General features: G+C 44.9%; 2 protein-coding genes across 27 annotated transcripts in view; one reads left to right on the top strand and one right to left on the bottom strand.

Annotated features, from left to right (window-relative positions):
* LOC105282665 overlaps positions 1–9773 on the top strand; it is a 156109-nt gene extending 146336 nt beyond the window's left edge. For 5 of the 6 annotated variants that reach the window (XM_026969148.1, XM_026969147.1, XM_020032773.2 and 2 more), the window contains 8 exons: positions 252–569; positions 650–719; positions 1424–1836; positions 2589–4478; positions 4601–4726; positions 4819–4985; positions 5165–5379; positions 5475–5899. In XM_026969148.1, the coding sequence (XP_026824949.1) occupies positions 252–569; positions 650–719; positions 1424–1836; positions 2589–4478; positions 4601–4726; positions 4819–4985; positions 5165–5379; positions 5475–5899 (3624 nt within the window). Of the gene's footprint in view, positions 1–251; positions 570–649; positions 720–1423; positions 1837–2588; positions 4479–4600; positions 4727–4818; positions 4986–5164; positions 5380–5474 lie in introns of all 6 variants that reach the window. The other variant, XM_026969145.1, reaches the window with a different exon arrangement.
* A 350-nt stretch (positions 9774–10123) lies between these two features.
* LOC105282675 (disks large 1 tumor suppressor protein) overlaps positions 10124–25046 on the bottom strand; it is a 452432-nt gene continuing 437509 nt past the window's right edge. For 17 of the 21 annotated variants that reach the window (XM_026969150.1, XM_026969153.1, XM_026969151.1 and 14 more), the window contains 11 exons: positions 21004–21217; positions 20557–20714; positions 20137–20386; positions 19253–19355; positions 18509–18547; positions 16786–16827; positions 13685–13834; positions 13424–13596; positions 13203–13312; positions 13029–13120; positions 10124–12766 (listed from right to left, as the gene is read on the bottom strand). In XM_026969150.1, coding sequence (XP_026824951.1) covers positions 12657–12766; positions 13029–13120; positions 13203–13312; positions 13424–13596; positions 13685–13834; positions 16786–16827; positions 18509–18547; positions 19253–19355; positions 20137–20386; positions 20557–20714; positions 21004–21217 — 1441 coding nt within the window. In that variant the 3' untranslated portion in view covers positions 10124–12656. The remainder of the gene's footprint in view (positions 12767–13028; positions 13121–13202; positions 13313–13423; positions 13597–13684; positions 13835–16785; positions 16828–18508; positions 18548–19252; positions 19356–20136; positions 20387–20556; positions 20715–21003; positions 21218–25046) is intronic. The other 4 variants (XM_011344862.3, XM_011344850.3, XM_011344853.3 and 1 more) reach the window with 3 other exon arrangements.

Here is a 25046-nt window from a genome sequence, read left to right as displayed (position 1 = left end):
TCTACAATGCTTGCATCTTTATCTTTGCAAGTACTTTTTTTATTCGTCATTCCCAGACAATATACAAACCAACAATTTGGTTCTTTCTTTAAGATCGAAATTCATATAAATTTGAGGTAAATTATTGCCGAAATAAAAACTTGAGTGTTTTTCCACGAGACACGTTTCCATTAATTTCGGGATATCTGATTTAATGCTCAAGTCAATCCTCTGACGTTTCTGACGTTTGACGATTTGCGAAATTCCCCCAGGTTGTCGCACCAGTCGAGCCCAAAACAAATATTGGCAGGCACAATCTGTCGCCGTTTACGGCAGCCAGCCTACTGGAGCGTAACAGCAATACGCCGCCACATTACAAGCTACATGTACCACGAGCGGTCGACTCGATCACTCAGGAGGCACCGCGCAGCATGTATGCCTCGAGAGTGAACGCATCCGCCACTTTACCCGGCAAGGAGGCCTCTCTCGCGGGACCTCGCGGTGCCGAGAATCAGATTCATCGAGATAAAGATGACGGCTTAGCTGCCATCCTAGCTGCGAAAATCAGGACGAAGGCAGAACTCAAGCAAGTGCGTGTCTCTTCCGCTCCTATCTCACGCATATCATTATGTTCGATCACGTCGATCTTATTTTTATCGTTTTCATTTAGGTCGGGACTGGCCAGTTTACAACGAAAGCACTTTCCGTACCTTTGCAGGATTTATCGTCGACACCGAAAGGTAATCAGCTTGCATAAGACATATACCACCGTTTAATAATTTGGATACACCAACTAGTACGAAAGGTTTGCTAAATAAGATATTAATTCCTTATTGAGAAATGCGCTTTTTCGTCGAAAATGTCTATCTTTCTATTTTAACATATTTTGACGTGTGCTAACTTATTAATAAGTATTTAAATTATTAGTATTATATCTTCAAAGTCTTATCTAAAATTTCGAATGTTAAACACCGTTAAAGTAACCTTTGTTTGTTAATAACAAGTTAGTTTGTCACCGATACTTAGTGTTGAGTCAGATGTTACAATTCCACAAAATTATAAAGAAAACATGGTTAAACATGGTAAGGAATGAAATGTCGAAGTGAGAAGTATGATTATTATATAACGAAACGAGAAACTATCAATTATACAAATTACGAAAAAATGAGATTACTGACTTGTAGATCGCTACAAAGTTTACAATCGCGGAAATTATTACGGAAGATTATTTAGTAAACCTTTCTTACTGATTGATGTACATGCTTTCAAACTTATGGACAGTAGTGTATCTCATCAATTTTATATTGATTTTACTTAATCAAACATTCTCTGATTCGAACATGACTCACACATGTGATCATGATGATCACGTTTAGATTGATTATTCTATGTGCAAACTATGGCCACTTTTGAATTGAAAAAAATTTGATTATGTCGCGCGTAGAGATCGATAGTGCAGCTTCGACGTCGACGCCGCATTCCGGATCGTCTGCAGGCAGCCCACCGAAACTAAAACGCGAAAAGGTTGTCTGCTTGCCACCCAGAAGACGTTTGTTCTCGAGAACTGATGAAGACAACATACCCGCATACGTAGCCGCAACCGTGCCTATTGCTGCCGCAGTCGCGTCCACGGTACCAGCCAGGGCCAGCGGATGCAGAAGCTCTTCTGAAACGTCAGTCTTCGACTTCCGGGAGAGCGACTCTGAGGGCGAGATGCCGGTTCTCGAGCGGCAAACTTTGGAGGAGATGAGGAGGGACAGAAAGCAGTTGTCCAAAGTGCAACCTCCGATTCCGCTCAACGATGCCGTGTGTATGAACATGGCATCCTCCACGGATCTCGTAAAGATAGAACTAAAGGTAATGCTTTGGACAAAGAAACAGATAACATTTAAGATTAGAATTGTAGAAGTGCGAAAGCAATTATTCGGTCGTTGGCAAACGCAGAGTATTTAACAATCATGATTTTGAATGCTCGAATGTCAAGATTACACATCAAGAAAACCATCTTCAGGAAAAAGAGATAGAAATGTTTTTTAATGTCAAGCGACATCTCAATTCGATCAATCTAAAGAAAGATATAGAGAATCTACCGGGTGTTTGTGACACTATTTTGAACACTATATAGAGATAGTTTATTTTGGAAACAGTTATTTGCTAGACTCATAGATCGATGGTTGCGTTTCCTTATTTCTCTCTAAAATTGTACACATTGTTGAAAGTCGTTTTCTGGCAGTGCGTTTCGTAATACAATCTTTTAATATTTCTGACTTTATTATTCTCTAATTACAACATTATTTAATCTATCCGCTTTTTTTGTTTTAGCAAAACGACTTATTTATGACGTATTTATTAATTATTACTTGATAAGGAAACGCAATTGAAACGTTGTGATTCACAAATAATAAACTGCCACTATGGTCGAACTGAAAATTGGAGACTCTATTATTGAATTATCCTGGTGAAATAAAACGAATTTTCTGAAGATTAGAACTTTTTTAAAAAAGATTAGAATTAGAAGTAACAAGAAAGAGAATTCTCTATTTTTGTGTTTTCAGTTTCAAGTTGCACTTCGTGATTTTACTTAACGCGATAATAATTATTACTTGTAGGAAAATGAAAAGATCAACGACATGGATCCATTCTGGAATGTAACTTGTGATAAGTTTATGGAACAGTTGCGCACGGGCGATGCCGCGAAGAAACGGGGGCGCAGAAAGAAGGTGGCAGGTACCACCGCAACATCGAAGCTCGAAAATGCGGTCAATGACAGCGACAAAGAGTCAGACACCAATGTCTCACATTCTCAAGTTAAGATTGAGGATATTAAGAAAGAGTTGCCGGAAACGAGTAACGAAGACAAGAGCGAGCTCTTTAAGAACATCAAAATCAAGACGGAACCGGGGCAAGAGAAAGACGAGGACCTACAATCGAGCGATTCGGACGAGCCGTTAATCAAGAGAACGAAAGAGAAGCCGAAGATGAAGAAGCAGGACAGCGATTGTGACGAGGAAGTGATATGTCGAAGAAGGCGGATTCGTCGCGGCAGCAGGATCAAGCTTGAATCGTCCAGCGGCAGCGAGTCTTCAAGCGAGGATAGTGACACTAGCACCGAGTTTGGCGGTTCCTCCGTGGCTGACAGGCTTCGCGCCAGAAAGCGTTCCACGGCTAATGCATCTGAGAACGAAGGCATGAAGCTTCGTTCGAGAGACACGACTCCCCACAAAGCAAAGACGGAGAAGGAGACGAAATTGTCGCCATCCAAAGGTGGAACTTCTCAAAAAGCAAAACCGAAACCATTGTTTGGTGATGGCAGTGATTTTAGGCCTGGTTGGGAAGAGGAAGTGTACGTGTACAAGAAATCTTTGAGAATGCCACCTAGACTGATAACAGTATCGAAACCCTCGCGCTTCCACCGGCTGTCCACCTCATTGCCGGACCTGGACCCCGGCTCGCCAGCGTTGTCCGTCTCGATGGACAGTTCCGACGTGTGTCTGAGTCGCAACAAGAGACTGATAGATAGCGATATGGAGTCCAACTACAGTTTCACCATCACGGGGCTGGGAAGCAAAATCGACGACGAGGAGGCGACTTCATCGACAACGGTTTCTTGTCCTCCGAAAGCTATGATGAAACATTCTCGCTCGGAAAACAATTCCATTGTCGATGTTCTCGCGCAAAAGGTCGGGGGTGGTGGCGGTCAGAAGGATACGAAGAAGAAGCAGAACTCGAAGGGCAGCAAGATCCTCAGTAAAAGTAGCAATGAACCGGAACTCCTGCCAACACCGGGTCTCACGCCGCTTCTGTCCGAGACGTCGAAAAGCTCCAAGAACAAAAGCCCGATAAAGAATAATCGATGTCCGATTAAAGTTACCGATTCCGTCCTCGGTTATTTCCGTAAGGAGACGGTCAACAACTTCCGCGAGGCGTTCAAGAACAACCACACGCTGCCCAATGAGTTCTCCACTCTGGTGCTGAAGAGCAGAACGAGAACGGAAACGAAGGTACTGAAGAAGGAAGCGACTATCCGCGAGGTGTTTGGCGAGGATAGGCCCGCATCGGCACCACCGATGCAGAATCACGATGACACGTCTCAGGACGATGATTCGCAGAATGAGACGCCGGAGAACGCACTGGGCAAAGTACGAACGTTGAAGCAGAGAGTAGTGTCCCGTTTGAGGAACGCCGGCATACTGCGAAGCCACAAGGCGCTCGTCAACTCGAAGCGTCGCTTGTTAAGTGCCGAGAGACGAAAGGATTTGCTCAAGTCGCTCGCGGACAAGAATCGCATCAAGACTGAGATGGAGCAGGAGGAGGCAAATGACGCCAGGGAGGAAGAGAATAATGAAATGGAGGACGACAAGAACGATCTGGAGATCCGCAACAAGAAAAAGCTGAAGCTTCGGCCGGGCCGACGGAAATTCCGTTCTGGATTCGATTACATCCGCAAGAAGAAGAAGCCGCTGAAGAAAGACGAGGTGTTACCGAAGGACAGGAAGAGGGTACGTACATATGCTGAAAATCTTTTCGCACTTACCTGCTCATTCACTTATTTCAATGACAAATTGTTTCTAGCAGAATTATTTTAACGATATCATTTTGAAACGCAATGTTCATCTTGCAGCAAAACCAAGCCAATAAACCAAGTCCGGAGTGCGTAGGCGATATTCAATCCGAAATAAGAACATGGGTTATCAAGAAGGGCATCGGCGAGACCACATTACACCGCGCTGCTCGGCTTGGTTACACGGTAAGACAACGCTCGCGATCGTTTTCCCATACTGCGGGACGACGATCAATGAAGATAACCGATGAGTCTAATTTGCTCGTGTTTCGTTGCAGGACGTGACTGCTTACTGTCTGGAGAAGCTAAACAGCGCGCCGTGTCCCAAAGATAATGCAGGATACACGCCGCTCCATGAGGCATGCTCCAAGGGTCACCTGGAAATTGCGAAACTCTTGTTGTCTTATGGCGCGAACGTCAGCGAAAGTGCCAATGGTGGCATTAGGTAACGTCTCTGCCGATTTATTGATTTCCGCAATTCTCTTTTTATTAATTAATTTATTTAACAAAATTATATTTTATTAGATTATAAATTTTTATTTTACATTAAATCGACGAGTGGTTTGATTTGATAAAAAGAATGATGTATATCTAATAGAGAACAATACTCTTTTACGTTCTTAGGCCGCTTCATGAGGCAGCTGAGAATGGCGCTACAGAACTGGTACGCTTGCTGCTGTCTTACGGAGCCGATCCATTGTTGGCTACTTATTCTGGACAAACACCGCTGATGCTGGCGGTCGACACCGAGGCCAACTCCATTCTCGAACAGCATCTGGATGATATTCAAGGTCGCACTACCGTGCCATGGTCATTCGCTGGTCCAGCTTCCGTTTTTGGTATGTGACGGCAGAAATTACTCGCAAAATTTTTCTACATGACACACTTGCGCGGATTGCGTACTCTTACTAATTTTCTACAAATTTACTTCCAGATCCAGAGGAAACCGGCTACAATCCGCTCGATGACGTTCCGTTGGACAGCCCTGAGTCGATTCAGCTAGACGACGTCGAGATGGAAGTGAGCGACATCAATCTACCTGTCCTCTTCACTCTAAACAACGACCCCGACAAGTGGGTGCTGCTTCAAGATCTCATGGCGATTTTGAGGATAAAGAGCCGCGACGCCTTGCTTCGCCAGATTAACCCGAAGGCCCAGTCGGGGCCGCCCGCAGTCGCGCATCGCGACGTTATGCGTGAGCTGAAGCTGCCGGACTTCCTGGAGCAGACGCGATGCTGCCACTTGTTGAGCGGCGGCGAAAGGATCAACGTGCGCGGCTCGAAGGTCACGCTCATCAAGTACAACGAGAAGGTCAAGTCCCTGCTGAACGTAGAGAAGGTGCTGATCAGTCTTAGGTGACAGGAGGTTTCGCTGGGGCGGTCATCTCCCCAGTCGTCGAAACCGTCGACCTCGATTGCGGCTAAGGAGCATTCCAGGAAAGGCGAAGGCAAGGGCACAGTCGTGAAACGCGAGCGGCAGGGTAGGAAGCGGCAGGAGACGCGTAACAAGAACTCCACGGATTGAACGAGCGACTTCGATTTCTGTCAAGCTCTGACTAACAAGATTCAACGACAAGTCTGTGAGAATCGCGACACGAATTCTCATCGAAGGGACTGGGTTGATTCGATAACGCATTTTCTGCCTGTCAACATGTCAAGAGAAAAGAGAATAAGTTCCTGCAGCACGTCGAAGAGATTCCAAACGTTTGCTAGGAGAATTCGTCCCTGAAATCCCCGATGAAGGAAGGTTGATCGTACCGATGTAGTGTAGTGAAGATCGGTGCTTTACACGCGCGTCCAAAGACTCTCTGGCGTTCCCTGGTCCGTCTTCTTGCGTCTCGAAGGTAAATGGAATCCGTTGGCGTTGATAACTCGATCTGAACAATATCGAACTCAACCGATTCCACTCTTTCACATGATATATCTGATGATGTAGCCTACGTCACTGATGATATGATGATGATGATCCTTCGCGCTTAGGAGAAAAAATCGGTAGCCGGGAATTCTAACGGGAGCGCGACGCGCAATGAAATTTCGAAGCTCGTAATCGGTGCGAACGTAGTTTTTAAACGAGACGACCTCGTCTGTCTAACGCGCAGCTAAGAGTGGAGACAACGGAAACGACTACCTGTGACATTATATAGCAGTATTTAATTGGGATATACGTAATGTACATGTATAACCCATAGAACGATGATATTTTATTAATTCTCTTAAGGACTGATTAAATAATCGTAACGCTTTTGTAAGCGAGCAGGAAGGGAGGGAAAATGTCGTTTGAATCGATGACGATTGGATAATGAATAAGTCCCTTGGACACGACGGTTTCTCCGAGTGTTGCGCGAATCGGGTCTCGGAATAATAATAATAAAAAGAAGGTATAACATGAATAGTAATAATAAATTATCTTAGAAGTGCGGAAGAAAAAAAACGTAGTTGTCGTACCAGATATATTTTTATCTCGCACGTCGCTCCACGAAGTTTCTCTCTCTCTTTTTTTTTAAGGGATCTCACTCCGAGAATCGTGGAATTGGAACGCGAGTTCGTCGCGTCTCTTGACGTGTTATGTGTTAACTTTTTCGTTTCGTAGTACGAAAGAGGCGTCGTCGTTACGGCTAAAACATGATGGACGAAACATGTCGGGGACAATGGAACGTAATTCAGGATTGCTACAGAAGATGATTATGTTACCACTTAGTCCTATTGTTTTCTCTCGTGTCGGAGAGGAGAGTTGTATGTTAACGTCGTGCGAAGTTGTATTTAGAAAATATATATTAATCGATGGTCGGGAACGGGTGCTCGAAACATTTGAGCGATTTGAGTTTCAACTCACTGAGTCCGGAATTGGTCTCGTGCGTGAGGAGAGAAATCGACACCGTCGCGCGTAGAAAAAGAGGTGCATATCTGTCGTCTAGATCTATTCTCTTCAGTTTCATTTTCTATTCTTGTATCTCTCGCGTCCTTTTTGGTAGAGATGCATGCGAGGACGTGTCGATTTTCAATTTGCACGAGGACGCTACTCATTCACGCTCTAGCGATCAATCTATTTTGAGAAATCGAATATACAAAGGTGGACTCAGCGAGTGTCGGTGGCTCAATTCTCGTAAATGCGGGAAGTGCAATTAGCGGGACGTTCTGACGTTTTTTGTTTCGTTGATCGTCTAGGTGCATGGATCATTATTTCTAGGAGATTGTAGGTGGAAAATTAACCCGAGGGTTCTACGTCGGCCAAACACCGTCGAGCAACGCTCACTGTGCAATAATATACCCATTTTTTACATTTTATCTTCAAGTTGCTTTTGTTGTTTGCGATGTGCCGGGACAACGTTAACGCGCCGCAGCGGCAATCGGGTACTCGCTGGAGAACGATCTCGATGACGAAGAAGGAACGATTTCTTGTGGAGCAAGAGGACATATAATTAATTTAGCAAGATGACAATGCAAAGTCGCACGATATAGCTCAAATTAAAGATATTTAGTAATAGAGTCTGAAAAATTGTTGCCGTGACTAATCCGAGGTGCGAAAACTAGGCAGCGAGTGTCCCGATTAGGTCTGCTGACGTCGCGCTCGATCGAAGCAATTTAGGGACATGAATTTTAGCGGGCGGTGAGGAGCTATTTTAAACGTTGACAGAGCCAGCTCGATCGATTGTACTTATCTCGTCCCGTGGCACGTCTCCGTGATACGTCGACTTTTAGATAGACGGTAACTCTTAGCGTGCAGATGTCACGGGACGGGCCGCGAGGCAAAGAGGAAGCGGAAGGAAGCTTGCGAGGTGGCTCGATTCGCAATGCTTAGGAAGATACCGCAATCACGCGTTTATTTTGGCGCCGTGCAACACAAAGGTTTCAATCGTTATAATCAGTCTCAGGGAAAAATCCACGTGTATTCTTGAAAATAAATACCTTGGCGATGTACCGACTACGGGCGATGATGCGTATGCGTATGCATGTATGTTCGTATGTACGTACGTGCGTGCGTGCGTGCGTGCGTGCGTGCGTGCGGACGGACGGACGGACGATGCGTACCGGTGCGTGTGTGTACAGTAGCTAGCTCAAAAAGGGAAGCTTTGCTCGTCACGCGAGGGAAGATTGATTAAGAATTAATTAACGTTCAGTGATATTAATTAATGTTAATCGATTCGTCGCGCGAACGACCCGCGTCCGCTCGGCCGGCTTCTTATCATTTTCGTTCAGCTGACGACCGAGTGAATGGGAAGCGCAGTCACGCTACCGATTGTACATACCTTCGTAAAGAATTGCAAAGGAAAAAGAAAAGAAAAGAAAAGAAAAGAAACGAAACAGGTGCGAAGGAGGTGCGACAGATAGTTGCGGAAGAGTTACTTTTCTCTCTTGACGGAAAGAATAGGGAGTGTACGTATCGTGTACGTATTGTATGTATCTTTTATTCTTAAGTAGTTGAACGTGTAAAATGTAACTAGACCGCGGTATTTGTTCATATTGGCGCGTACTATCTGTGTATAATGTAAAGCATTAATCTTCAAGTAGTCATATCATATGACATTTTATATATATGTATGTGTTATATATAAAATGAAGTATGTATATATCTCATATTTTGTGACTACTACGCAACTATTATTACTGCTAATATTATTATATAATCATCACTACCGCGCGACTATCGCTCCTACTATTACTATTACCGTTATGATTACGCTACTCTACTACTATTAATTACTACTATTATTACTATTTACGCTTTTTTATTGTACCATATATACATAGATAGTTAATAATGGATGTACATTTTCTTAACCGTGTAACGTTCACACACACACAGCGCCTCTCCCCTTTCGCCTCCCTTGTAATTTATATATTCAAGAAACTTCTAAATGTGTTAACGCTGCTGCTTTAAGAAAATGCGGTTGAAGAAACAGAAGTTATATAAAAAAATATATATATACAAAGATGAACAAATATATATAAATATAAATAAAGATATATATATACATATATATTTTATTTCAGAGGTTTAGTTCTCGAAATAACGTTGACGCTGATGAACAAATTAGAGTCTTACTGTGATTCGTGTAAAAAGGAACTATCGTTATTATTGTCAACGCCGTAGCCGTTATAAGCGAGTCACTATCGACCCGAGAGACGAATGACTTTTTAACGAAGAAAAAAAATGATATTTGTGATTTTCTTTTCGCTAATAACAATATCGAGTTATCCGATCGATGTAATAAAAACAAGTATTTTTACCGAAACTCTTATTCCTATCCATCTTAACCCCTATCTCTCCTAGTCGCTAAGACTTTAATGGCAAAATTGTAGCAATACTTTTTTTACGTATATCTTTATTATCATTTTTAATACAGAGCTTTACAAGAAAAATGTTTTTTTACTTTACGTTTTAAAAACGGTTTTTTACTAACAGAAAATTGCAGTACTATATTATAAATAAATTTCTTAGCTTGTGATCGATTTTATATCTACTTATAGAATATATCTACTGAATTTATCGAATATTCATGCAATGATAAAAGTCACAATGTTATCTGAATATTTCATGTAATTTAAAAAGGTAAGGGAGCAGATATAGTGCAGACAACGGTAGTAAAATTGGTAAAACGTTTATTAACTATTTAAAAACGATGAAACAAGGTGAACATGAGATTGACAATTCAATAAGTAATATTATTAAATAGACTATAGAGGTGTATAATAGGTGTCTGCGGTAATTATTCTCTTTATATACGATCTTTTACACCGAGACAGACATCCTTCAACTCGGCGAAGCCAGGCCCTCTGTCCTTCAGGCACAAGCCGAAGCTCGTCGCTTCGTACCTCGTTCCATCTCGCATAATACGCGCTTAATTGATAATATTAATCTAAAACTCGCGATAGGAAAAAAATAGCTCATGAGCGCGAGCTACGCGCGAGATTATCGTTTCCCCGCGAGTGAACGTTACTACAAATTAAGGAAAAAAAGAAACGTTCGGCTCTATTCTGGGCGACAGAAGCGACCATCGCGTGAGTGTCGGGTGCCTCGCGGACCCTGGCACGCGTTTCCTGGCCATGTCATCATCGTTATCGTCACCATCATCATTATCATTGTCGTCATCGTCTCCGTGTGCTCGCGACTCACGTGTCGCGAAAATACCAGCTATATTACAATTACACTGTCGTAATGACATCTCGCGTCGCAAACAATTCGATTCTCCGCTTGCGTTCCACTACGGGAAGATCCGTCTCATCTCGTCCCCCCCCCCCCCCCCGCGCCGCGTGAACGGAACGAGCGAGCGGACGAAGCGGCGCCGACGAAGCGCGCGTGATTGCGCGCAATCCGAATCAAGATCAAACGAGAGATTTATCAGGATCTTCGCTCGAATTCGTGATGGAAAATTTACGCTTGCGTTCTTGGGAAATCGGTTTTCGGTGTCCCAGCAGGCTCGATTCGTCCGCTCGCTCTTTCGCGACTTCCCCGTGTACGCGATACCGTAAGTACATCATCGTGCGATCATCGATCTCTCCTATCCTCTCTTTCCTCCTCTCGCACAATTGCACTCTTTCGCAGAACTGAGAACTCGTGCGAAAGCTGGATCTCACGTGTGATCAGCGGCGGCTGCTGATCCGGTGCCGAAAAAAAATATACGTTAAAATACGAAGGAGCGGCACACACCCACATACACACAGCGAACAGCCTACATTCACGCCGAAGCTTTCTACGGGAACGCGACCGATCAGCATGAAGATCCGTCAGCTCGCGAGTACGTTGAGTGACACTTGTACGACAATCGTACAAGTATAACGGTTGCCGTGCAAGTAACCATGCGAGAAAAAAACTTGCCGAGGCTTTCTTCCCGTTCTCCACGTTTTCTCTTCCTCCGGTCCGTGTCTCCGTCTCCGCTACGTCTCTCCATCTCGATACACACACGCGAGTACAATATGTATTTACAATAATACATACCTACTATCATATAGTAATAATTTAGTAGTGATATTTAAATTACAATAGTGTTTTTTTGCTCCTTCTCTTCATCTCTCTCTCTTTTTTTTGCTTCCCCTCCGCTCGGCCATTCGCAAATATAATGTTGCACATAACCCAGTGTGATTGGCTTAGTCATCTAGCTGTACAAAACATTATATATCGCTATGTGTGTCTAGCATCTAAAGATTTGTCCTGTGAGGTTTTCTTTTCTCTTTTTTTCTGCTTTTTTCTTTTTTAATATTTTTCCTTTAATCGTGAGGTTCGTTAAACACATACACAACTTCGCTGGGGCTACGATTTTCTCTCTCCTCTAGCCGCGTTTCTCCTCTTCCGCCGGGAACCGTCGAGCGAGCCCGACGCCTCCCCGGCGCGCTAATTGCGCTTAAGTACATTAAAAAATACCGCGCTCGAGTACGACTGAACAAGCGTGTCGCTTCGCTGTTCTCGGCAGCTCTGGCCGAGTCCTCCCCCTCACAATCCGAAGACACCCCTACGAGTCGCCTAGTGTCTTAAATTCGGTCCTGGCTGACGCCACCCTGCGACTTCCTCGATTGTGCGACCTCTAGCGAGTTCCGCGAGGTAAATTCATAAAATTAGAGACGATCACACACGAATATAATCGACGATCAAAAGTTACGGATTTGTCTTTCCGTCGCTCTCTTCTCCTTCTATCTCTCCTCTCTCAACGGAGAGACAAATCGGCCGCGATAAAGAGTCAGCGTGATGAGCATGCATGCGTATGCCCGGCTCCTCCCTTTCCCTCGGCGGTTCCCCTCGACGATCTTCCGGTATATTTCGAACTTGTAGGAGAATAAATCATGCGTCGCGATCGATTTATCGGGTCTATCGATTCTCCGCGGGAGAGTGGTCGGTCGTATCGTCTATCTCGCCGTTTAAGTATTTATTCTCTCGGCTCAAATCCCCTGCGGCGGTTTACGCCGCATTGAGCGCTTTAAGTAGGGACCTTGTGCTACATAGGTGATTGATGAAATATGAGAGAGAGGGAGGGTGAGAGGAAAGAAGGGAAGCGGGAAGGGTGGGAGGGACGGGAAAGGGCGTTAGAGCGTTACTTAATCGTACTTATTGTGAATAATTAAGCTTGACGCCTTGGCGGCAGGGTCCAAGCGTTGGGCCCGTGCTGAGCGTGGGGGGCAGGACGTCACAGTTGCTGGTCCCTGCAGGGGACCCAGATGTTCGGTCCTGACTGCTCGGAGATGACCTCCTTCACCTTCACGTAGATCTCCTCGGGAGTGTCTCCTTGGACAACGGCTGCAAAGTACAACGAGAGATTCAATTATGCAACGGGAATATTCAAGTCGCTCGCTTGAGTCTCTTTGATTCGTATTTATTATCGCGGGTTTTAATCGATTTTGCATACATTATCATACGTTGACTCTTACTGCGTCGTCTGGACGTTATTATGACCGCGCGCGCTCAATGAGAATTTAATAAAACGTTACAACGCAATTTAATGGGTTGTGAAAAATCGATTTGTACGTGTGTAAGCTGGAAATTGCTAATATTGACTTACCAGTAAAGTATTCACCGAATTCCTGCTCCATCTTCAAGGCGCGCTCATACGTCTTCTTCGCTTGCTCCTCAGTCATCCTCTTGTTCATTTCCCTGTGAAACGAAGAGAGAACATTTTAATAGAACAAATAACAAATAAAGCCTCTGATATCAGAAATTGATCGATGAGACTCACATGACGGACTCGACTGATTTCGGTTTGATAAAGATGGCAATGGGGTAGAGTTGCGCTACCTGTAACCTCTTGATAGCATTTCCGCTCACGTCAAGAATACAGTGCTTGCCCTGAAAGAACAATTGTGAATTGTATATAATCTTGATAAATTATTACATAATACGTCTTCAAAAGGTCGAGTGTTTTCGTCGAAAAGGCACTTAATGTCACTAAGAAATTACCTTCTCAGCTACTTCCCGCACAGACGCAACAGATGTCCCGTAAAGATTGTCGTTATACTGCCCGGCCTCTATGAACAAGTGATTCTGTATGTCTCTCTCCATCTGCTCTCTCGATGCCACAAAGTGATAATCCCGCCCATCTATCTCGTATTCTCTTCTACTCCTAGTTGTATCTGTGAACAAAAAAAACGCAAGGGGGATTTCAATTAGACATAATCTCGACAATCGTAACGTAGAGCTAAGGCGAGCCGGACAACTCACGTGGTACGCAGCTGCCGAACTTGTCGGGAAACTCGGAGATGATGTCGTCGTTGATGCGATCCTTGAGCGGTCCAAGAACGATCACTGGACGCGTATACTGTATCGTCAGCTGTTGCACAGCCTCATACGAGAGCACGTTCTCTTCGCTGCCTGTAATCGTCCAGTCGAATATAGGTATCATGGGGACAACACAGCGACGCGTTCCCCTTCCTCAGGAGGGGGACCGCTCGTCGTCTCATTAGCAGACTCGCATTCCCTCAAAAAATCTCGACGACACACAAGTTCGCCCACTCAACAGCAAGATAAAGCAACACTCCCAATCACTGAGGACAAACATGTACCTCAGTGAGTCTTCCGATCCCACACCAGAAGGGACAAGCTGCTCCGCGAACCCCCTCGCGAAATTAATTGACACTCTCAACGCGAAGCGGAGCTTTCGTTTCAACTTTGCTCGAGATGATCGCTGACGAACGGTCGGATAGAGATCGGTTCTCCAACGTTCGACTCTTCAGCATCATTTCGAGCAGAATTCGACTCTCGTTCCGCTGACGACGCATCTTGGACGAACACATTTCTCTCATCGGACGAGTCACGAGCATGCTTTCAACGTCGGGGGGGGGGGGTAAGATCGAAGCGGGGCGGGGGCCAAAGCTACCTCCTAGACTAGAAAACTTAAGCAACCGGGGGAGGGATATCGGGATGCAAGTGGCATTAGTACGAATAGCGACTGTACACTAGTACCTGGCAGAGAAAGAGAGCAAGAGAGAGAAAGAAGAGGGATCTCTACTCGCAATATCGAGACATCCGCTTGTGATGCGGACGACGCGTTACGAGCTCGATATTTAATGCGAGCACGAAGCGAGGTCGTTCGCTTCTTCTCGCTTCGTCTGAATCTCAACAATGATCGAGTCCGGATGTGAAGTCGCGCGGACGTGAAGGAACGCGATGAAGCACCGTCGCGTTTCCGCCGTGGCGACAAGAAGCGACACGATCTTCTCTTCGTCTGTCAGGACCTTCTAATTGCGTCCGTTAACGTTCACGGATTCGACAATCCGAACGGCGTAAAGACGCAAAATCGAAAGTACGTGGAAGCACGTGCCGCGTCTCAATTGCGCGTCTTCCAGCGTCCCGACGAGGCACATTTCATCGGTAATGCAACGCGAGAAAGCTCACGGGAGAAATCAACGGTCCCGAGACAGATCGGGGTCTCGATCAGAGTCTCGAACCGGAGAACCGTATTCGCGATCGCTCTTCGATCTTGATTACGATTCTCATTAATGTGAGAAGACGGTATGCAAGTTGTGGAGCTGTGATTAATGCTCAATGTTGTACATTACAATATTAATGCACGACTGACGACGCACACAAGACACATAAGATAATACGACATTTAATAATGAGCGTTTTCCTGCTTCCCTTGGATCTCTCCATCTGAACCCTCCGTTTATTTCTCCACCCTTGTTGTATTATCGTAATTGCAGCCGCGTTTGTACAACTTCCACGGTATCCGACACGGGTTCAATTTGCATGGCAGCAGAAGCGTTAATGGGAGAGATCGAGGATGTTCCAAGATCGGTGAGGAAGATCGTTAGCTGACACACCCGGAGTTACAAACAACATAGCTCTTCACCCGAATATTCCTCTCGGGGGAATATCGCCCGTCGACAGGGTTATTACTGTCTCGTGGCGATCTGAGTTAGTCTCCTATTACAAAAAAAAAGGAAGAAAAAAAGAGAGAGAAAAAGAAATTCGGCCGTGTGTGCGCGCGCGTGCGCACACACTCCGCTTCACACATTTGCTCTCGGCTACGACTTACTAAGCTCGTCATTGGGCTCATCGCCCTCCTTTTCCAGATAAACTAACGTGAGTTCCTCCACATATGGCAGTTGTACGCGAAACAAAATTTCTCTACTCCCTGCGGCGCAACACATATCTTGAATGAATAAGAAAAGAGGAAGGCAATACGTAATGCATGTGTGCATGTATGTATGTATGTGTATGTATGTGTGTTTGTGTGTTGTGTGTGAGAGACAGTATGATGGACGGCGAAGACGCGGCAAGAAATTATGGTCCTAGGGTGATATATGTCGAAGGGGGTGGAATGCGCCAAGTTTTTCTGCGGACGGTTAACGGTGATCGCGGCGCAAGTTCTCGATGATCGACGAGCGTTTCGAGTCGACTCGAAATCGCATACATTTCAGACTTGCAAAGTTCACCAGCTTCTCTACCTTTACTTGTACATGAAAAAGCAATTAACTCTTCCGGGCATTCCCGACCGCTCGTTCGTGTTCTTCAAAGCTGAACTTTTCGAAAAAACAAAGTTTTCCTAGCATTCATTTACGTTTCGATTGGACTAATTGTATTTTGTTAGGAACCAATGGGGACTTGGAGTTGACTCTCTCGTTTCGTTTTGTATCGCAACTAAAAATTAGAGTATATAAAGTATATAGTACACTATGCTGCCCATGGTGACAATAAAGGCCGCTATCTGTATCTGTTTGCCGAATCGCGTTGGAAATGCGAGTGTGATTGATGGATCAACTGACTGATCATCTCGCGAGGATGAAATGGTGTACTAATAGAGAATGCATGGAGATTTTCGGTCAGGACATTTCAAGCACCATTAATTGACGGTTTGATATACACGAACCAGCCTCGCGCTATTCTGAATTTCTATTCAGTGTCCCGTGGGTGTTAACGTACCAACACGCTCGTTTTGTATTGGATGATGCTGCGTTAGGTAACGCAGATGCCGGTATCGTTATAATTAACGTTAATTAATCCTTGTGTATCAATATTAATTATATTAAGCTGCTCATACTCGTGAAACAATATCGTGACCGAAATTCATTATCTCGCATGGCTCACCCAGGCAATACGATCTCTTCAGTGTGAGAAAGAGCAAGAGAGAAAGAGCAAGAGAGAAAGAGAAGAGAGAAAGAGAGAGAGAAAGAGAGAGGAAGAGAGCAAGAGAGAGAGAGAGAGAGAGAGAGAGAGTGAGAGAAAAGATAAAAAGAGAAAGAGAGGAAGGACTAAAGATGACGAGATATAAAGAACGGGAGCGAAGAGAAAAGAAGAGAGAGAGAGAGAGACATGATTACCTTCAGTGTTAGTGTCGTCCTGGGTGTAGCACAGCATGAATGCTAGAACATAACAAGTTGAATACATTTCAGTATACGTTGCGTACTGGATAAGCGGCCGTTAATTATCGCTAGGATTAATTGAAAGCGCTAAACTCTCTCGAGGACTCTTCTACTACGCGCGCGCGACTCTAACGCGCGTGCACGCACGCACGGGGTGAAGTCGATGAGCCATGATGTTGCAAGTGCGAGTCTGCAAGTTTGATGCGACACACATATAGATCCGGATCATCTCTCGCGTCCGTCGTGGTCCGATTCTCAATGGAGCACTTTGTGTGGGTGTCAACCACATTTGGCGTTCTAGACGCGACGTGCAATAATTAATCGGCCCTCAGCGTTCACGATGGAACGCTCGTTCAGCAAAGCTCGTGCGTTTTTTCACGACATCGACGGGCACAAGTCGCTAAGACTCTCCCTCGCCGGAGAGGGCTCATGCTGCGGGGAAACATCGCGTTTGGGGTAAGATAAAAGAAAAAAAAGAAAGGAAAAAGAAAAGAAAAGACATCAGCTGTGCACACGACTCGGGACTGGAACGCTCTTCCTTTCGCTGCGCCGCCAGCTAAATGTCAAGCTGAACGGCGTACCTTGCGCGTTTACCTGCGAATCCGCCCTGGGATCAATATCGAATTGCCCACGCGATTAATTCCTCGAGGAGTGGCGCGGGAAACCTTTCCTTTCGATCCAACGGGACGAGAGAAGCGCGCGACGTGTACATGCATTCAGGAAATCTTAAAGATTTCTCTGGTTAGTTTCTCTCGAGTCGGCGGTGGTCGCCGAGGGTGACTGACGTGAGGACGACAATGATGTGCTTCGTGACACGATCCATGAGATGAACGGGTTGCTTGTCTATCGCATTTCTAGCGTTTCTCTTTCTTCGTGGAAAAAGGAGCGAGAAAGGGAAAGACAGAGAGAAAGAAAGAGAAAGAGAGAGAGAAAACACGAACTACTGTCTGAGAGGAACGTCGCTCTACCGTGCTCGACCCACTACAGTCTACTACTCATAAACCTTCAACAGTGGAAAGCCAAAAAGTTAGAAGCGGAGTCGAGAGCGTAGATAACAGCGTGTCAGTTGGGGGTGTTAGTGAAGGCTTTGTGCGATTTGAAGAAGTTCAAAATGCAGCGTGCACGCGCAGGCAAGACAGGTCGGCGAGTTAAGTGAGCGGTTGCGGCTGCTCTCATGGCTAGAGCAAACTGAATGATGATGATGATGATGATGATGATGATGATGATGATGTGCTAATGATGCGGCAGTTTCGCCCCGCGAGTGATATTACTCGCGATGCGAATACGCCGATGCTGAGATTCGATCTTGGCCAAAACGCAAACTCGATCGCGACAAGGCAAATCACATAATCGCGCCTTGTTATAAACGTAAATCGTAATCGTATTTATAGCTTTTCACAAGAAAAAGATCAAATTAAATATCCGCAACATACAACTTTAATTTAATTTTTGAGATTATTACTGCAACGAATATTTGTTAATTTATTTCGCTATAATTACGAATTAACGATATTTCTCTATAAATCATGTAAATGCTCTTCCAGCTCTTCATGCACCGGAACTTAATTCAAATCGCGTGTTTTGGCGTACATTCTGTCGTTTGCGGTGTCATGCGTGAGAAACGATTGGAAGCGCACATTTACAGAGCTTATTAATTTGTCAGACTAATTAAGATACTTACGGGTGGGACCGTTCTCATTCTCGGGTGTCGTGGGCGTTCCTACACAAGCAGGCAAAACAAAACCACATATCACATTTTTACATGGTAAAAACACATAAGCTCATTCGGGAAATTGGGCCTGAAATCCGATTGGGTCGCATCGCGCCGTGGACCCGTATCGGTGGTCCTCTTTCATATCTCGCACGAAAAGTTACGTTAAGCATCAGATTATCTTGTTAGTAACCATTCTGTTATGGCGCAACTCAAGCTTCAAACTGACTCGCGAGCAACACAGCAATCATAAAAGTCAGGGCTGTATCGTATATCGCATCAAACGATTGGAGAACACTGCGGGGCGTTAAACAACAATCAAGAACAATCAAGGGAGAATTGGCTCTACCAATACAAACGACAAACGGGTATCCGTTCTCGAGCGTCTTGGTCTGAGACGTTCTCAAACTTCGTTGCAAGATGTGATGGTAAATTATTTAAAAAACAAAAAAACAATAAAGAAAACAATCGGATCCCTCGAAGACAGGAATTAAGGCTCATGGACGAAAACTTTGTAACTCAGCGTTTGAGTCATATATATATATATATATATACGCGATACATACGCGGTATACAAGTACAGGCGGATACATATGGCGAGAAAAAAATTCGCAAAACACAGTAAATACGGATCAGAACATGCATTGACCGTGCAGGAACCGGGAAGAGAGAAAGAAAAAGAGAGAGATGAATGATCGTTTTCTCGACACTCACGTTCCTGATCGGAGCCATCCTCGGACTTGTCGTCCTTGCTCTTCATAAACGGGAACTTTCTGCTAAACGAGAAGTTCTTCTTCTTCCGATCCAACGTCGATTGCTGAAATCAATCAGGTCACTGCGTTGCGCATCGAAATGCATCGGCAATCGCGATAATTCGATCGAGGAATCGCGCGCTTGCGTAATTTCGCGCATCGACGCGCTCGTTAGCGTAGCTGAGATGATCTTATCGAATATTCATGTTCTCCGAAGCAAGCGGGGACGTTTTTAGAAAGAGCACATATGACGACTGCAACGATTATCACGCGAATTTGACCAGTCAGTTCTATCTCTGACCGTATCAAATTTGCAGGCGGAAACGGTTGCACGGCGGTATCGATCGACGATAAATATTCAATCAGCCGTTCCTTTTTGATGTTACATTCTGGGCGAATTAATCGCACGTGGACACATTTTGTCAAAAGTATGTCCGTTATAAATTAATTCATATCAATGCGGAATACATGAAAAACAAACAGTTGGTGCTGCGAGAAAACGCATTGTCAAGTTTTCCAGTTAAATAATCACAGGACGATAGAATAATCGTCTTTTATTTTTATCGCGCATTTTGCTATTTTTTTTCTCTGAATATTCTCGATGAAACTAAATTCAGTATCAGAATATCTACGGACGAGATATAATTGAGAATAACCGTGCGTTTAAGATAATTATACCTCGAAGAGCCAGTGTATGTCGTGATTATTCTCGCACGAGTTCGAGCGGCCGCTCGAGAATTTTCGAGACGCAGACCGCAAGTTCTCTGGTATGTTTCGTGATTTATCATAGAGGTTTCGTCGAAATTCGGTTCTTTCGGAAGTTCCCGGAGGACTCATTGGACTCACCTTATCGAGAATGACCGGCATGTGTCCCTGGAATTTGACGGAACGATCTCTGGCACGCTGCTTGCGCTCCCATCGCCTACGCGAGGGAATTATGCCCAGACCTTCCTCCTCACCCTGGGGGGTGACTCTTCTCGCCTGCCACCATTCGTCGTCGCTGGCATTCGTCACGTGCAAGATTTCGCCATAACGGAATGCCAGGCCGCGGCTGGGTAGACCATCGTCCTTATTGGGGTCGTAATCGAACAACGCTCTTCGGGGAGAAAGTCGTGATTACCTTATTTGATCTGCCTTCAAACTTGGAATACGTGCGAAATCGCGCAGCCCGGATGTCAATTAATCAAAAATTAATTAAAAACCCCATGAGTCTTATGAGAAATTACAAGGTTGCGCGATGTAGTAGGATCGCGAGCGCGCAATTACCTCACGTAGAGTGACTTCTTCTGGGAGGTCCTCATGAGGGTGCCTGTCATCACATTCTGTTGCGAGATCTGTTGTTTGAGATCCTGGATTTTCGCCTCGAATCTGTTGTAGTCCTCGGGCTTGTATTGCACCACGATTGTCACTGTCTGACCGGTACCCTGAATATCGCAACATGAAAACCGTACATCTATACTATTCTGCGAAAGTCACTTGTAAACTCTGACAATTTTCTGATGCGACGAAGAATCGAATTCGAGCATCGAGACTGTCTTACGTCTGCATTTGTATTCCACTTTTGATACTTGAACTCGTGTTTTAATTCATAAGATATTTTGCATCGAGAGTTTTTCTAAGTTCAGATTTCTTTTTAAAGTCGAAAAATTGAGTCCACGAATATTCTTAAGGGTAACACGACACGTAAAAATGACGCCAGATCAAAAGTCTCACCTTGAGGGCGGCGGCAGCCTCCTCATGGGTGGCTGTTCGTAGATTGATGCCATTAACACTGAGTATCTGATCGCCCCTGCGTAATTCCCCACTGAGATCGGCCGGACCACCGGCTAGAATGAACGAGATGAAGATGCCTTCGCCATCTTCACCGCCGACGATGTTGAAACCCAGGCCGGAGGATCCTTTATTCAACACAACGGTGCGCACTTCTCTGTAAAAGAAAATAGATAAACGACTTTCAATATTGATGATCTTCGAAGAAGGTCAAACCACCGGCAACAGTGATCAAAAATAAACATGTTCCATGAAAATATTTTAATAATAGAATCTTTTATTTTCGACTCCGACCAAACGGATAATTTATTACTTAAGATCACAACGTTTCGACCGAGTTTCCGGTTCTTATCAAACGATAATTAACAAAAAGCAGATAGATTAAATAATGTTATAATTCAGAGAATATTAAAAGTTTCGTAATACAATTTTCAATATTCTCTGACTTTTAATATTCTCTGAATTAGTATAACATTATTACCTGCTTTTTGTTAATTATAGAAAACGACTTATTTATATTCTTAATTATTACTTGATAAGGACCGGAAACTCGATCGAAACATTGTGATCTTAAGTAATAAACTGCCAGTTTAGTTGGATTAGAAAATAAAAGATTCTATTATTGAATTATCCCGACGGAATACAACGGATTCTCTGGAAAATATTTTAGATAGGAATCTGAACGTTAAGAGCCTCGCAAAAGTATTAATAAATATTTATAAATTACGAACGAACGTGCGGAGAGAGGTGTGTGCTCCTAATTTAAGGCACACGCTCTAATATTTCGCATCTTAATCGCGCGCGCGTTGGCAGTTCGCAGCAAACGCGCGAATCAAAATGCAGATTTGCGCCGTGTCCTCGAGCGCGATTATCACGTTAATTAGAGGATTTGTCGAGGCGCCCGATCATGCATCGCCTTCGCGGATCCGGAGTGCACTTCGCCATAATGAAACGCATAATGCAAGGACTCGTGCGAACGTTGACATTTCGCGAGCGACGTCGGTACCACGAAGATAATATGCACGTCAGAAATATCGTGTGCTGCGAGCATAATGCGGCTCGATATATGCGCGTCGAATGGAATACGGCATCTTGTGAAAATAAAAGGCACGAGGGAATTTTATTCCGTGATATTAAATTATTTCAAGGATCTCAGGGAGCAGAATTTCAAGGATCGGCCAGTTGGAGAGTTTCGTGCACGGTTGGGGCGGTATTGTGCAATACACCGAAGCGCGATAATTCAATTATGCAATTATCTTGCGTGATTGCAGCCTTGATTAAGTATCGTCGTGAGATCTTGGCGGTTCTAAACCGCGAACGAGACTAGCGTGGTTTTCTTGATGCGATGCCCCTGGTTTGCGCACAAAGATACTTAATTATTGTTAATTATTCGAGCGTGACGCGTCCATTGTCTCCGCTAAGGAGGAATAGTTGCAAGAGACTGTTGAACGCAAACGTCACTTTTCAGATCTGAAAATACCTGCTTTCCACAGTAAACAACGAATGTTGGTGGACCAACACAATGCTGATTGCGCGCGTGAATTCGCATAATGATGAGAGGGTGACGCAAATGCGCGTCGATCAATGAGACGCCCTACGTAAGCGCTTACGCATCAGGCGTCCAAGTCGTCGGGACGCTTGTGCATTATGCTTTCACCCCCGCACGTTGTATGCAAGATATAGAGACGAACACTGAGGCGAGCAGAGATTACTGAGCTTTGACTATATTCGACGATATCCTTCAACGAATGCTGAAATCTGAATTTATGTAATATTATATATATAATAAATCATATTTTTATAAATTTTTTCCTATGTAGTATCATATTTTCCTGCTTTCTCAACCGTGAAAGAAATATTTATTTAATAAAATTCTAACAAAAAAAGTTCTTAATTCGGATTCCGTTCGTCACCCGGATATCCATTCAATTCCTGAATTTTATTTCGAGGAATGAACGCAATTCCTCTTTTCTTTCTCTCTTGTTGCCGCCGAAGGAATACACGATGCATAACACGAGAATTCCTGCGAGAGACGTTATGCATGTTCCAGGGGCAGACTACCGTGCGTGCCAGCAGCAACCTCATTTCGGACGAAATGCTCGACGACAACGACGACGACAACGACGTGGCGCCGACGTGACGGCCTTCTCCCGTGCTCGCGTTAACAAAGACCTCGAATTAACGGTCGGAGCGCAGTCGCCGGGGTGCATTAAGGCCACGTTACATCATCGCCACCTCGCGAGATAGCCGCAGCCACAGACGGCGAGCATTGTTAAACGTTACATTATCTTCGTTAATATAAAATAACGCGTCAATGATGTAGCGAAGATAATAAATTTACGATTAACTTGGTGCGTTCGTTATAACTAAAATTACTTTGATAATATTGATTGATTTTTACTTCATCATATTTTAATATCACAATTACATAACAATGGAGTTATTATAATAATAGCAACTATATCTTTATTTTGTTAAGACATTATTTTTTCTCAAGAAAACCCCGAGGTATCGGACGCGTATCGCAAGAGGAATATACGTGCGTTATCATTTTATCGACTTGTACATCGAATGATGAGTCCATCGCATCTCCGAAACATCGCATCTCTCCCGTTTGCGATTGGCTCGCGCTAAACCGGGATTTAGCGGGATCCGCGTGGTGGAGAATGCGCGCCGGATGTGCGTGGACGTCCGCAGCATCTGCTTCCGTCAGTCGGATACGCGCGTCGACGCTGACGCACGCTGCAACCAGTCGCGACACGGATTGCTTTATCGTATGCTCTCGATTGGAGGCCTCAATCCCGTCGACTTCCTCTCGCGAAGCAGGCCGCGTCTCGTCGTTGGAAACTGTTCTGCCAGCGCGATGTTGCGCAATATTCGAGAGGGCAAGTGACCGGAAGAGTGTTTTATTATTACGTCGCGGTTTATTATCGATAAACTATAATAACATCACTTTAATAGAACGCCGTGAATTGAGACGTAATTTGCGTTTTTGCGGTTTACAAATCCAACCGCGCTCTCGTCAACAGCAATCTCCATCGAGTAATGCGCGCCATCGAGAGTCCTTCGTGAATCAATCTCGCTAAGTTTGTGGTTTATATCGCGCATAGAAAACAGTGAAAATTAACAATCGCTATACGCACGATAGCACACCTCGAGAACACCTGTCGAGAACTCGCTCTTTCGTTTATCCCTCCAACGAGATCCCTCCCTCCCGGCAAGAAATTGCTGTTTCTCGTTTGATCGCGTGTCAGCCCTTAAGCCGCTTTCCCTGTCTCGCGGTCACAACATGCACAGTAATGCACAATCCCGCCTAGTGCAGTATGTACAGCAACGGTACCATCTCATACCGTTTGAGTCGCTCCCAGGCACTCTACACTCCCCATTTCATCGTCAGGACGGAAACATCAGCGAAGAAGAGCGAAGAACATCTCGTGTACATCACTACTGTCGACACCGCACTCAATGTTTTATCAGCACACCGTCAGTTGGACTTTTCGTTCACCGTATCTTCTTTCTGCTCGTTGAGTCTCTCCTGATCAGCACGTCGCTGCGCTCTGACTCGCATTCACTCTAAGACGAAACCCACAGACTCACCCTCGGTCCTCGCGCACCTGTCCTTCCGCCGCGACGTAGGCGGAATGATGACGTAACGACGCTGCGGTGGTTCCGCTGCGGAATCGTCGTGACGCGCAACCTCTCACTCTCACACCCCCTATCTATGTTCTCTGCATCCCTTCGCGCTGGTTGACGCAGATCGCGGTCGATCACGATCGACTATCGGGAGACGATCGATCGGCGAGGAGTGCGAAAGAGCGGCAGCAACGAGAAACAGCGCGCGGAGGATTGCGCGATCTCTCAGCTGACGACGATCTCGGCGGTTCTCTGCTTCTGGCGGTTCTTACAGCACGAACCGACGACGTCGCGTCCCGATGTCGGTTAGGGGCGTCGCGACGGATTAAAGGCCGCCAAGCATAGGTGGCCGA

The sequence above is a fragment of the Ooceraea biroi genome, chromosome 4 (genome assembly GCF_003672135.1).
Source record: "Ooceraea biroi isolate clonal line C1 chromosome 4, Obir_v5.4, whole genome shotgun sequence".
NCBI lineage: Eukaryota > Metazoa > Arthropoda > Insecta > Hymenoptera > Formicidae > Ooceraea > Ooceraea biroi.
The sequence above is the reverse complement of the archived record's forward strand: the minus strand, read 5'-3'. Positions and strand labels throughout refer to the sequence as shown.